General features: G+C 35.3%; 1 protein-coding gene across 1 annotated transcript; it reads right to left on the minus strand.

Annotated features, from left to right (window-relative positions):
- Positions 1 to 248: 248 nt before the first annotated feature.
- Positions 249 to 906, minus strand: LOC149381150 (uncharacterized). Its single transcript, XM_089601888.1, has 4 exons — positions 851 to 906; positions 694 to 738; positions 446 to 543; positions 249 to 327 (listed from the first exon to the last, which is right to left on the minus strand). The coding sequence occupies exons 1-4, from the start codon at positions 902 to 904 to the stop codon at positions 249 to 251; spliced, it is 276 nt and encodes a 91-aa protein (XP_089458014.1). The 5' UTR covers positions 905 to 906.
- Positions 907 to 12,779: the final 11,873 nt, after the last annotated feature.

Genomic DNA, 12,779 nt, shown 5'->3' on the forward strand with positions numbered 1-12,779 from the left:
ATCCAAAACATATTTTTACTCATTGCAATACTTTCAGTTCGAACAGTTACACGGGGAAAGAGGTTCAAACTTGCAAGGCATTCCAATGCATGAAATATCATCTCTGAAGGGTAAAAAAAACCATTGCCCTGAGTGGCTTTGAAACATTCACTTCAGTCAAATGCCTTGATTTCAGCTACAAGATGACATAACTAAGCAACTAGGAATCCCAGCTAGAACTCAAGAAACGGCACACATAGAAAGATATATTAAGAGCCGCTGCTGAATTTCCGACCAGACAAACTCTCCGACTCATGGAGTATGTGATTTATGAGCCCTCGTGCCGCACTGTAAATAAGAATATTTAAACAAACACGAGCGCCTAATTATTTCGGTCCCGATCTTTGCCAAAACGCTCTCTCTGTAATGAATGAATGAGAGAGTGAGAGAGAGAACAAAAACTTACTCGTCTTTGCACTTTTGAATTTTCTCCGGGTCGGTCTCGTGCATATGCTTCTTGAATTGGTCTCTTAACATCCCGACAATGAGTTCAGTATTGTTTTGCTGCAACGGAACATAAGAACGCCGAATTTAAATTTACAGCAAAAAATATTTTGTAACAAGGAAACAAACACATTGCGTAGATGTAGAGCATGATGTAAGAAAAAATGATAAAAAGACCAACGGAAGTTTGAAACAAAAGAGAAGCATCACCTTGTGACTGACATATTTGTCTCTTCTAAGACACTCGCGGTAGAGCTACACGCATGAAAGAAAAAATTAAAAAAAAAATAAAAAATGAGCAGAAATTTGAATTACAGATATGTCCGAATCAAAGAGAAATACGCAGAGACCAGAGAAATGACTAAACTCTAATCACATTGTTAGCGATTTCTGGAGGCAATGCAGTGTTCAGGGATGGCATTGTTTTCTGTCGAAACCCACAAATTATAATTAGATTAACCATGATTCTTGATTATTTCCGGCTCTAGATTGCTAAACCAACATAACAAGACGAGTCAATGATCCAAATAAAAACATAGCCGAATTCATGTACCCACTTTCAAAGTCAAAGAATTTCAAAGGAACAAGATTCAGTGTCAAAGTCATCACATATAAAGATCAGAAATACAAAATTGCAAATATAAGTTGGTTTCGTTAATCTAGTCCTCTGGGAAATTTTCTCGAACACCTGGAGTGCGTGCAGGCTCAAAGAATTCTGAAACTTACAATCGAGCATTATTGTAGAGAAGATTGATAATAAAACAAATCTGACACAAAGAAGACCCAAAACGGAGGACATATAGTACCTTCGGAGTCGGTAACTGTCGGCCGGTGACTGATTTAGTTTAAAAGGATTAAGGTGATACGAAGAGAGATCGGGTTGGTTCTTTTCTTTCATTAAATAAACGAGATTCGATTTTTGGTTTATATAAAAAGCGAAAAACGTGGTTTGTGGGTTTAATAAGTTTGGAGTAATTACATGAATACATATCCAATTATATGTTATTACGATTTACGAGAAAGAAAACCCGGTGTGTTGCAATAAATTGAATTTTTGTACGACTAATTACGTAATTAGTTCAAGCTCTTTAAGTGGAGTTTCTCTCTTTAAGATTTTTTTGAAGTTACTAGTTGAATATCCGCGCTTGCGCGTGGGAAAGAGAGAAGAATAAGAGAGAGAGAGTGGAAAGAAAAAAAAAACTAAAAACCGGAAGAAAAAAAAACAAAACAAAAGCCGCCACGTGTCGTCGCCTGACAAAGTCACGTGGCGGCCTCTGGATGAAAATTAAGAGATGAGGTTCTCTTTATTATCTATGTTATAGATTTCTCATTAGTTTGTCGCTTGTGGGAGACTGGCTTTGACTTTAAGGCAGTATTGAATGAGGTCTTGGAGGGAGTGGGATTCTTCAAGGAATTTTTGGAAATAAATTAAGGTGGAGGGAGAGAGGTAATATGAGACATTGAAGGTAAAAAAAAAAAGGTGACTTTTGACATCTACCTTCCAGCAAAGAACCATCACTGAAAAATAGGGAAGATTTTGTCACCGAGGTTGGTAGTTGCTTGGAGAAGGCTCTGATGTCATGTTGATTTCCATCTTAAAACCAATTGGTAGTAAGTGGAGAGGCTCAATTGATATACATATAAACACATGTCAATTCACACACACAATCAATGTGGGATTTTCACACTTCAATATCGATCTCGTGTTGTGGGGGTCACGTTTCTTTGAATCTCGAAAGAGTGGTGAATGTTTGCTTCCTCTTGAGAGTCATTCGGATTAGTGATTATGTTCTTCTCGTCGGATTCTCCGTCTTCTCTTCGGATTCTCCGTCTTCTCTTCGTTCTCTTTTCTTGGTCTTGATTCATTCTTCTCTTCTCGATCCGTCTTTGTCTTTTTATTTTTCTTGGTCTTTTCCGATCTTTTGAGTGTTTTTAGAGTTTTTGTGAGTTTTGAGAACTTTTGTGAGCTTTTGTTCCCTTGAATTTTTTCATCTCCTTTTAGTGAAATATGATGGGGTATTTATATGCTTTTGAGTGTGCAAAGTCATGGACACTTGGTCAGAGGGATTCTCTGGTTTTAGGAGTTTTGGCGGAGAGATCCTCTGGATTTGAACATTCTAGCGGAGGGGTCCTCCGTTTGTAGGTCCTTTTGTGAGAAGAGTCTTTTGGTTTTACGTCGTTTTTGCATTTGGATTTTCGTTTTTCCCATACGAAAAAATAATGTCATAACAATGTTCACTTTGGGTATTGAAGTGTAAGATAGCTTAAAAATATGGAGTAATTAAATCCAAGTTAGATTAATATTTATATACTTCTACAAAATTGGAAATAATTTAAAAATGTGATGTTGATGTTGTATAACCCGTCGATGTCAAATTTGAAAAAAAAATTAAATAACTGTTTCCTATAAATATAGAAAACAATTTGAGTGATTAATGAATAAAATTGTTTTGAAAATTAAAAATAAAAACGTGTAATATTGAATGACAGACAAAAATGGTATTTTGATACGCCGTAAAGAATGCTAAATCAGCGTTATGGCTATTTTTTAAAAGAATTTAAAATGTTGACTAAAATGCAAACTTAACGTTTGGAATGCCTTAGAGCAACTTTAGTGGTAAAGTCAATATCACATTAGTTTCATTTGGCACATAAGTTTCTCAAGCTACAACTCATTTAAGCAACAATCTTCTCCAATGGCAAGCTAATATCCATATTTTTGCTTGAATATATCCCACATGCAATTTTTTTTTTTTACTCTTTATTCAATTTCCATTGATTGAAAAACGAGTGCAGCCCATTAGTTTTGTTAAAGCTAATTTGCTCTATAGAGCTATTTTGCTCCACGAAGCAAATGCTCAAAAAGTGAAATAATTATGAAGCTACTTGCTTCAAGTTAATACAATTTACTAGAAAGTCCCTAAAAGCAACCATTAAAGATGATATTAGTTAGTCACAATTTTCTATTAAAAACGATTTGATCAGATCGGCTATTTGCTTAAATAAATTAATAGTTTAGCTAAAATTTTAAGTTGGAAATAGTCGAAAGTAGCTGTTTTTTGTATTTTTTTTCAAAATTAGCCGTTGAACCTTTTAATTTTCATAAATAACCGTTTTAATTTTTGAAGTATTCAATTCGCCCTTAAAAACTGTTAACCAGATTTTCATAATCGTTAACCAAATTTCAATAATTGTTAATCAGATTTTAATATACCAATATTTTATACCATATTTCAATAACGGTTAACCATATTCAATAGCTGTTAACCAAATTTCAATAACTATTGTCTGAATTTCAATAACTGTTGATTGGATTTATGAAACATAGGTATTTTTGTCCGATAAAAGAAAATGGTTAATGCTGAAATGTTTTGAAAATATGAAAAGTGACGTACATTTTAAGTTAATTATGTAATTTTTTTCAATTTTAAACGAGTCGGGTTGTTTGGGCTATTTAGTTAGTCAACCCATTATAATATATAAAAAGCGTGAATACTAAGTGATCGTATGTGTATCTTCTCTGTTTAATCATTTTTTATATATTGGTTTATTTCTTTGCGGAATGGAGAGTGTGAAAATGTTCAAGTTTGGAGAGTACGACCAAGATATAGGAAAATTGCAATTACATACAACCATTTGATTTTTTAGGCGTTGTAAAATTTACACCTTGACTTTTTATGGTGGATAAAGGCATACATTTATACAATTAGAAACTTGGCTAATGGCTTAATGTACTCAACAAGTTCTTGGCTGATTTATACGGTTCTTGACGAAATAGAAGAACAATTTTTTTTGAAAGGCGCGTCTTTGGGAATTTGGCACCGAAAAGAATGCTTTGAATTGAAAATTATTAATTATTTGTGAAAGGGTATATGATTAAATGTTGTAAAAAAAATAATTACTCCAAAGTTTGAGTCGTTTCCGAATCTCATCTGCTTGTTGGTTGAGCCGTGGTGATTGAAATTGCAGACTGGATAAGCCGATGCCATTTTGACCCACGGTCCGCTTTTCGAGTGGCAGGATCTCCGAGGCTCAAGTCCTTTGGAACATCAAATCGGGACTGTGGAATCAGAAATGAGTATTTTGCCTCCAACCTCGGAACTACTCCTGGCTATTGGAAGGAATTACATATTCCATTTTCAATAAGCCACCTTCCAATTGCATATTGGAAATGACACTTCCGTTAGGCAAAATGGTGTCTTCCATAGCTTAATGGAAGTGAAATTTCTGTTAGGCCTAATGGAAATATGCATTTCCGTTAACTTCCATTAAGTAACTAAAAAAATAAAAAAAAAAAAAAAATTTAAATGGTAAATGAAAGAGACTAAACTGTTAAAATTTGAAAAAAAAATACTAATATGTAAACTGAATTTCATCTTTATTAATAACTTTTTTAAAAAAAAAGTAAAAACATTATAACAATATTATGAGTAAAACATTACAATAAGACTACATTTCATTAATATCATGTTTTGAAAGTTCACATCAAAGTTATCAACAAGATCAATGTTCACAAATGTTTCTCGAGAACTTTGTTCGTGTTGACACAAATCTTTGTATATGGTGAGAGCCTCAACCATTTCGATTTGCAAACTTTACCTTCGATCGTCAATGATGCGACCCGAGCTACTAAAAGCGGACTCGGACGACACCGTTGAAACCGAGATCGAATGTATATCTCAGGCCATCTTCGACAAGATCGAAAACATGTTCACGTGTGATGCCACAACGATAGCAAGTTGAGGTCGTCTTGGTTCATTGAGGCACATTGTTGAGAGGTGTATAACACGATCTCGTCGTTTGAAGCCGTATCTTCAGTGGGTTGGGGATGTGGTGATGATCTTAGAGATGAAGTTCCGCCTCGGGAAAAACGAGCTATATCTCGGAACATCCATTTGCTTGTCGATGAGTGCTAGGGTGGATTCGGCTCGAGACACACTGGAGCTTGTCGCTGGTAAAACCTGAAATGGGAGTAAAACTCTTCCACGACCCTAACATGATCATGTTAACGTAATCTTGTCCAGTATGACGTTTTAATTATTGTAAAAATGTCAAATAACCCCAATTTCATTCGGATGTCTAGAATGCATGCAAAACCATATAAGTAAGGAATTTTTGAAGTTCCCCAATATTTTGAAATTTTGCTCTCATAGATTCTACGCATGGTTGAAATTTTTTAAAATAGTTGCAATTGTGAAGATGTTCGGCAATTTTTGTAATACTATGTATGGCTAAATAAGATGTGGGTGTGTAAACATAAGATAATGCACATGTTTCATCGTAAAAAAAACGTGAAGAAAATGAGTAAAGACTAACCACTACGATGTCTATTTCGGTTATGTCATGGCTTCCGTTTTCGTTTACATATTCACGTGTAATCTCTACATGTCTATCGGCAAGAAAGAATTCAACATTAAAAATGTTGAGTTACACCTAATCCTGCTATTAGTGTGGAATTACCTCTCGTCAAGACCGTTCATTAAAAAATGCCTCTTAAGGTCATATACCCTTTGGTTTGAACTGTTTATCCAAGCTATGACGTCTCTAATCTTACTGATACACTCGTCAAAATGCCTAAACCCGGCTTTCACTATGAGGTTTATGATATGGGTAGCACACCTTTGGTGTAAAAGACACTCTTGATTGGGTATCTTAAGGCGTAAAGCTTAACCATGGCGTCGTTGTTAGTGGCATTATCTAGAGTTATTGAAATTATTCTATCATAAAAATTCCACTCTTCTATTACATCTAGAAGGATTCCTGGTATGGCATTTGATGTATGACTACCCTCTATTCTTTTAAAGGCTGTGATATTCTTGTTTAGATTCCAAGCCTCATCTATATTATGAACTACAACAGACGTGTAGTCCATTTTGGCATTTCCCGACCATATATCAGAAGTGAGTGCTATGAACCGAGCAGACATGAAGCAGGCTCTTAATGTGTCTTTATCTTCCAAAAATTTCTCATAATATCACTTCGAAGAGTTTTTCTTGATATAATGTAATATCAGGAACTAGGTAATGCACAAATCTACCAAAGCCTTTGCTTTCTACGTGAGAACAAGATTGGTCCGTAGAAACTATGTACTTAACAAGTTCTTTTCTAAATTCAACGGGATCGTGGGTAACCTGAGATGAAGATCCCTTCAAGATGCACATCTTGTAGTGGTGGCGCAACGAGGAAGTACCGTGAAAAGAAGAATCGGCTTTGATGTGCTTCCCGCATTTGCTACATAGACCTTTTTTTTTCTTTTGTCATCGTTGATCTCGAGGAAGTATTTCCATATTTCGGAACGTGATTTTCTTTTCTTCTTTGGTTGTTGAGGTTGTGGAGGTTGTTGTGCTTCAGGAGCTTTGTGTGGAGGAGGTGGCTCGTGTTGAGGCGGTGGAGGTTGTGGCTCGTGTTGAGGGGTGGATGAGGTGCCTCGTGTTTTTGGTCTTGAAATCTACGAAGTTATTCTTGGTATACGTGGTAAGGGTCTTCAGGTGGATGTTGGTGGGAGCTAGAAGATTGGTCATGATAAGGAGGATGCTGTGTATGGTATTGTTCGTGAATTGGACGAGGATGAGGTGAAAGTTGTTGCGAAAGAAATTGTGGTAGATATTCTGGTTGATAAGGGGAGATCGGGGCGAATCGGGCTAATTCTTGATGGACATTTGGAGGATGTCATTATGGTCGATGGAATTCAAGTAATTGGGATTTTGAGAAAAGTTTAGCCAGTTTTGGGGAAATTGATTTGGTGGAGATGGTTGTTGAACTTCTTCGTGTTGCTCATCTTGTTGTTGTGATTGCGATGGCTTGAGAGTATGACTAGAACTTCGACATGATTCTCGGAAACCTCTACGAGAACCACGGTGAGATGATGACTCGCCAGATTAAAGCCTTTGATTAAGGCCAACAACATCATTCCACTTGCTGTAGAGGATTCCATAAGCTTTAGTAACAAACTCAAGTATTAATTCTTCTTCATCTTCTTGGTTGCTGTCAACTTCAGAGTTGTTGATGCATAAAGCCTCACTAACAGAAAATGCGACAGTGTTGCAGGGCTTGAGATTGTCTTGAGAATCACGGGCAGTGAAAATAACAAAGCTATTGATAATGTCTTCATCTTCTGAATCTTCATCACTCCAAGTACGGGTGTTTTAGCTTTCGTTACGCTTCCTGAGGGTGTTGGCACATTTGGCTTGGATGTGACCGAATACATGACATTATCGACATTGAATCCCCTTAGCTTTGACCTTAAGATCTGCGAAAATTTCGTTGGCGTTGGATCTGTTGTGGGAACTGTTTGAGACAATTTATGAAACACTTCCGTGATTGTTGTTATTTATCCTCTTCATGTATTTTCCAAAGTTCTTAGCTAGAAGAGAGATAGTCATAGCCAAGTCTTCATCTTCATAAGGCCGTGGTTGTTGTCGAGGTCAGCTTTCAATGCAATTCCATTAGTCTTCGGTTCGGGATTGTGGTACGCGTCGTTTATCTCAAAAGTTTTGAGGGAAACCATTAACTCTTCCAACTTCATATGCCCATGTAAGAAAAGGGTCGAGAAAACCTTAAAGGTTGTAACATTTCCTATGTTTTGCCACAAAAATACCAGATTTCTTCATTGATGCACATAGTGCTTCAAAACTCGCTCTTCCAAAGGATATTCATTAAAAATAATTGGTTCATTTGCTACCAAAATATGCTCGTCCTTTTATGTTGATAATGTCTTGCTTTGGCAACACCATTGTTGATAAAATTGCGAAGTTGACAAATGCGACGCGATCTCATCAGGCGCGCCCAATGTGGGAAGAGCTAGCAACGCCAATAGATGGTTAGGTCTCTTGGTTGCCTCGTCAATGAAATAAGAGGATTCCAGTCTGTTCTCATTGGAGGCTGGTCTTTCACGTTAGGTATTGGTCCACATATAAGTCATGTAATTGTCATTTATTTATACTTATTAACATATAATTGATATTGAAAATAATTACATAATCAAGTATACCTTTAACCACATGCCTGACATAATTGCGAAGTCATTCAACGTAAACACCAACTTGTTGCCCCAATGCTGAACCAGAATTCACGAGAGCTTTTGCTTTCATGCTAATGAAGAATGAGCAAGTACATCAAATTCTCTGGGAATTCTTCTCCCTCGATTTCTTTAAAATGTCAAAATCGACCACTATTAAACAACATGTCTCCCATTAGTCAACCGTGCTTTTTATTTTCTCGTATATGTAGAAATTGTCGTGCTTAACATTTTTTTGACCCTTAATCAAATTAATTTCTCGGACTACCCAATCTCCTTGCTCCAAAAATTGAAAATAAACTTGCAATTAGAAAATGATATTCATTGCAAAATTAAACACAATATACCAGTTAAAGCAGATAATAAGATCCATTTACACAAGCTTTATAATTACACTCATTACTTCAATATAACCACAACGCATAGAACAATCATACTAATAATCAATATATGCTTCAAACTTCTTGATTCACGTCCAACTTGCTGACTTAGCTTCTTCAATTTACCTGCCAAAGCATCACTTCCAATCTGTTCGTCTTCTTCACGTACTATATCCCCGTATTCAAATGTGTTTATCTTACTCAACAATCTCGAAATAATTTCAAACGACATGTTACACATTTAAGGGTCGATCTATTGTAAAAAGCCATAACCTGTGTGTTTGTTTTATGTAGAAAGCAAATTACAAATTTCTTTAATAAATTTCCATTACTAAAACCTAATATCAATTTTGCAATTGATCAAAATTAAACATTCGCCCATCAAAATTTTAAACTTCTTGATCATTTACATACCTTACACTGAGGACATCCGAAAAACCTTCTTCCAGGATTTAAATCAGTCCAAAACGTCCTCTAGTAGCAAACCAATCGACATTAACATCTAGGCGTTCCTTGATTTTGAGGCTTCGACTAGGCTTCTTCGTTTCGGGTGGACATTCGTCTCTTCGAGAAACTACAGGAGCTATAGCCTTCCATGGTTTTCGCAGAGCTCGAGGTTGAAGAAGATGGATTAATACCGAGAATAATGACTTCGTTCTAATTTGGGAATAAATATCTGATAATGGGCCCGTTTGGTTCAGTTTTTCAGGGCCTGTTTTTGCTTTTTGAAAAAACCAAATTGAATATGAGCGTTTGGTGAAAGCGGCTTTTCCTAAAAACTTCAAAATCGTTTTTCATATTTGTACATAACTGCCGAAAGCTACAATTCTTAGCTTTTGCTAAAAGCGATTAAACATCTTGAACCACAATTACTGAAATGTCCTCAAAATTTAATCCCCGAAATTATTTCCTAATAATCCTCTAACAAACAGAACTTACTGACCAAGGCTGCGTTTGTTTTATCAGAACAATTGGTAAACGAATATCTGCTTAAATTTCTCAACAGAATAAAAAATAATTGTATAAATAAATTAACAGATTATCAGAAAATACAAACAGTTTCGAATACAAAAATGAAAACCCGTAACTACTTACGTATTCCATCACTCTGACCATTAAGCTGGGGAGGGGAAAAATCTGAGAAGAAATTTTTCAAGGTTAGTCTATTTTTTTTGTTTGTTTTTCCAAATAATCTTAGTAGAATTTTAATAAACTGGACACTTTTTATTTCTCGGTTTGAAGACATAAAACATACCTATTTTTCGGTATCAATAGACGTCATCGAGTCAGCCCGGCCGTTCGTCCGTTTCTCCGCCCGCTCCGCGTCGCCGACCACCTCGGCGCCTGGTCACCCTTTTTGTATCGCAAACCCTCTCTTCTGATACTCTAATTCCGAGCTCATCGCCTAGCTCAATGGCTTGAGAAACAAAAAAAAAACAGATCAAAACCCTAATAACAATCCCGATTAGAAATCGATGGCTACAAATCAAAACCCTAATAAATTAATCCCGGATTTGAACTCAAACCAGAAACATATCAAAACCCTGAAACCCCTAAAATAAAAAACCTAGAAATCCCCTAAACCAGGAAACCCAGAAATCAAATACCCCACACTTAAAAATCAGCTCAACGATTTGAAGAAGAAGCTAGAGCACAACGGATTTGAAGAAATAAATCAGCTAAACCCTCATTTCTCCGGCGATGTAGACTCGCTCGCTCGCTCTCTGTCTCTCTAAAAAAAATGTCGCGAGGTTTTGGATGTGGGGAAACAGAAAAGAAAAGTAACTCGGTTAAAGACTCATCTGTATACTTCGGTTATAAAGCGGTGCATGTGTTAAAAAATTAACTCCGGTTATAAATTAACTCATCTGTGTTATATCCCAAATTATTGTATTATTAATTTATTATATATTAGTCAAAACAATAATATAATTCATTTGGTAGTAATATAATTATCTCTATCTATATATCTGAATTATTTTGAAAGCTGATGTAAATAAATTTCATAGTAATATAATTATATAGATATAAATAAATTTTAAATGTATCTGCCCTATATCATTTGGTAGAAGGAAAAAAGTTGTATATTTTTCTTTCTTTATGGAATTTATGAATGTATTTTTTAATAGAGTAAAACTATTTTTTGCCAATCTTACTAGTTTATATTCCTTTGTTACTTTTTTTTTTTTTGTAGTATAAATAATGTTTACATCGAATGTTATTTAGTCTTATGTTATCACATATTCGTTTTCAGGAACAAATGGATATCACATCAGACGATGAGTCCGACATTGTTGCCAAAAAGGAACATAACGAACACAGTGTTCTTATACGGAAAATTGCTCATTTGATGCAAATTTATTATGATACATACATACATAAAGTTCCTTGTATGGATTAAAAAAACGGGGCATATTTTTCTTCAAGAGATATTGAGGGGAAACAGAATTCGGTGCCAACGACTGTTCAGAATGGAAAAATAGGTTTTCACAAGTTTGTGCAATAACTTGGAAACAAGTTACGGTTTCAAAGGTTCAAGACATATGACTGCATTGGAGATTTTAGGAATGACTCTAATGATTCTAGGACATGGTCTAGGAAATCGGTTAGTGCAAGAGATGTTTCAACATTCTGGTGAGACGATAAGTCGATATTTTTCGGAGACGTTGGATATATTATGTCTCATGGGAACCGATGTCATAAAACCTGCTGATACAGAATTTAAGAGTACTCCCAAAGAAATAGCAAACGATCCAAGATATATACCACATTTTAAGGTATTATACTCATATTTTTGTTATTTATTTTCATCGATACTCTGTATAAATTAATTGAGATATTTGTTTTTTTTTTAAGGATTGCATTGGTGCTATAGATGGTGTTCACGTTCCAGCTTCTTTACCTCAAGCAGATCAAATACCGTTTATCGGTAGAAAGAAGATTCCTACTCAAAATGTTATGGTTGTATGTGATTTCAATATGAAATTCACTTTTGCGTATGCTGGTTGGGAAGGTAGCGCTCATGATTCAAGGGTATTCTCTGCCGCTCTTCGTGATACTGAGATTAACTTTCCAAAACCTTCAGAAGGTATGACTTTTTTATTTTTTATTTTTTATTTTTTTTATAGCGTTGTCTTGTATACAGTTTAAACTAAATCATTATATTCAACTTGATATGTCACATGAAAGTATTATCTGGTTGACGCTGGTTATCCTAATTTGCCTAGATATCTTGGTCCGTATAAAGGTCAAACATACCATCTGGAGCATTTTCGTGCAAGAAGAACTCAACCTACTACAAGCAAAGAAATCTTCAATCGTGCACATTCTTCTCTGAGAAGCGTCATCGAGCGGAGCTTTGGAGTGTGGAAAAAAAGATGGAGAATCCTGAATGTCATGCCGAGTTATCCGTTCAAAAATCAAGTAAAAATAGTTATCGCAACTATGGCACTGCATAACTATATTCGAATGCATGCAAGACAAGAGATGGATTTTGAAATATTCGACGAGACAGATGGCGATGGCGAGGGGGATGAAAACGACACAACTGAAGATCAAGATGAAGATTGTCAGACTTCTTCGAGTAGTATGGACAAGTTAAGAGATGAGATTGCTGCAAGTTTAGTAGAAACGATAAATTTGTAGTTTACATTTTTGTTTAAAAACTTTATATTAAAAATAAAATAAATTTGTTTCGTCCATATTTTTCTAGTTTGTAATTATAATTCATATATATGCATATAAATAATTATTATTTAATTTATAAGACCATGTCTATTTTAGTCTTTTGACTATAATATATTTATTTTACCAAACGCTAAATCAGCTTTTGTTACCAGCAACAACTGTTTTATAAACAGTTTACCAAACACCTGTCAGTTAAAAAAAAAACAAATTTT

This window comes from Urtica dioica, chromosome 11, assembly GCF_054948205.1.
Source record: "Urtica dioica subsp. dioica isolate 48M chromosome 11, U.dioica_male_clone48M_v1_H2, whole genome shotgun sequence".
Taxonomy (NCBI): Eukaryota; Viridiplantae; Streptophyta; class Magnoliopsida; order Rosales; family Urticaceae; genus Urtica; species Urtica dioica.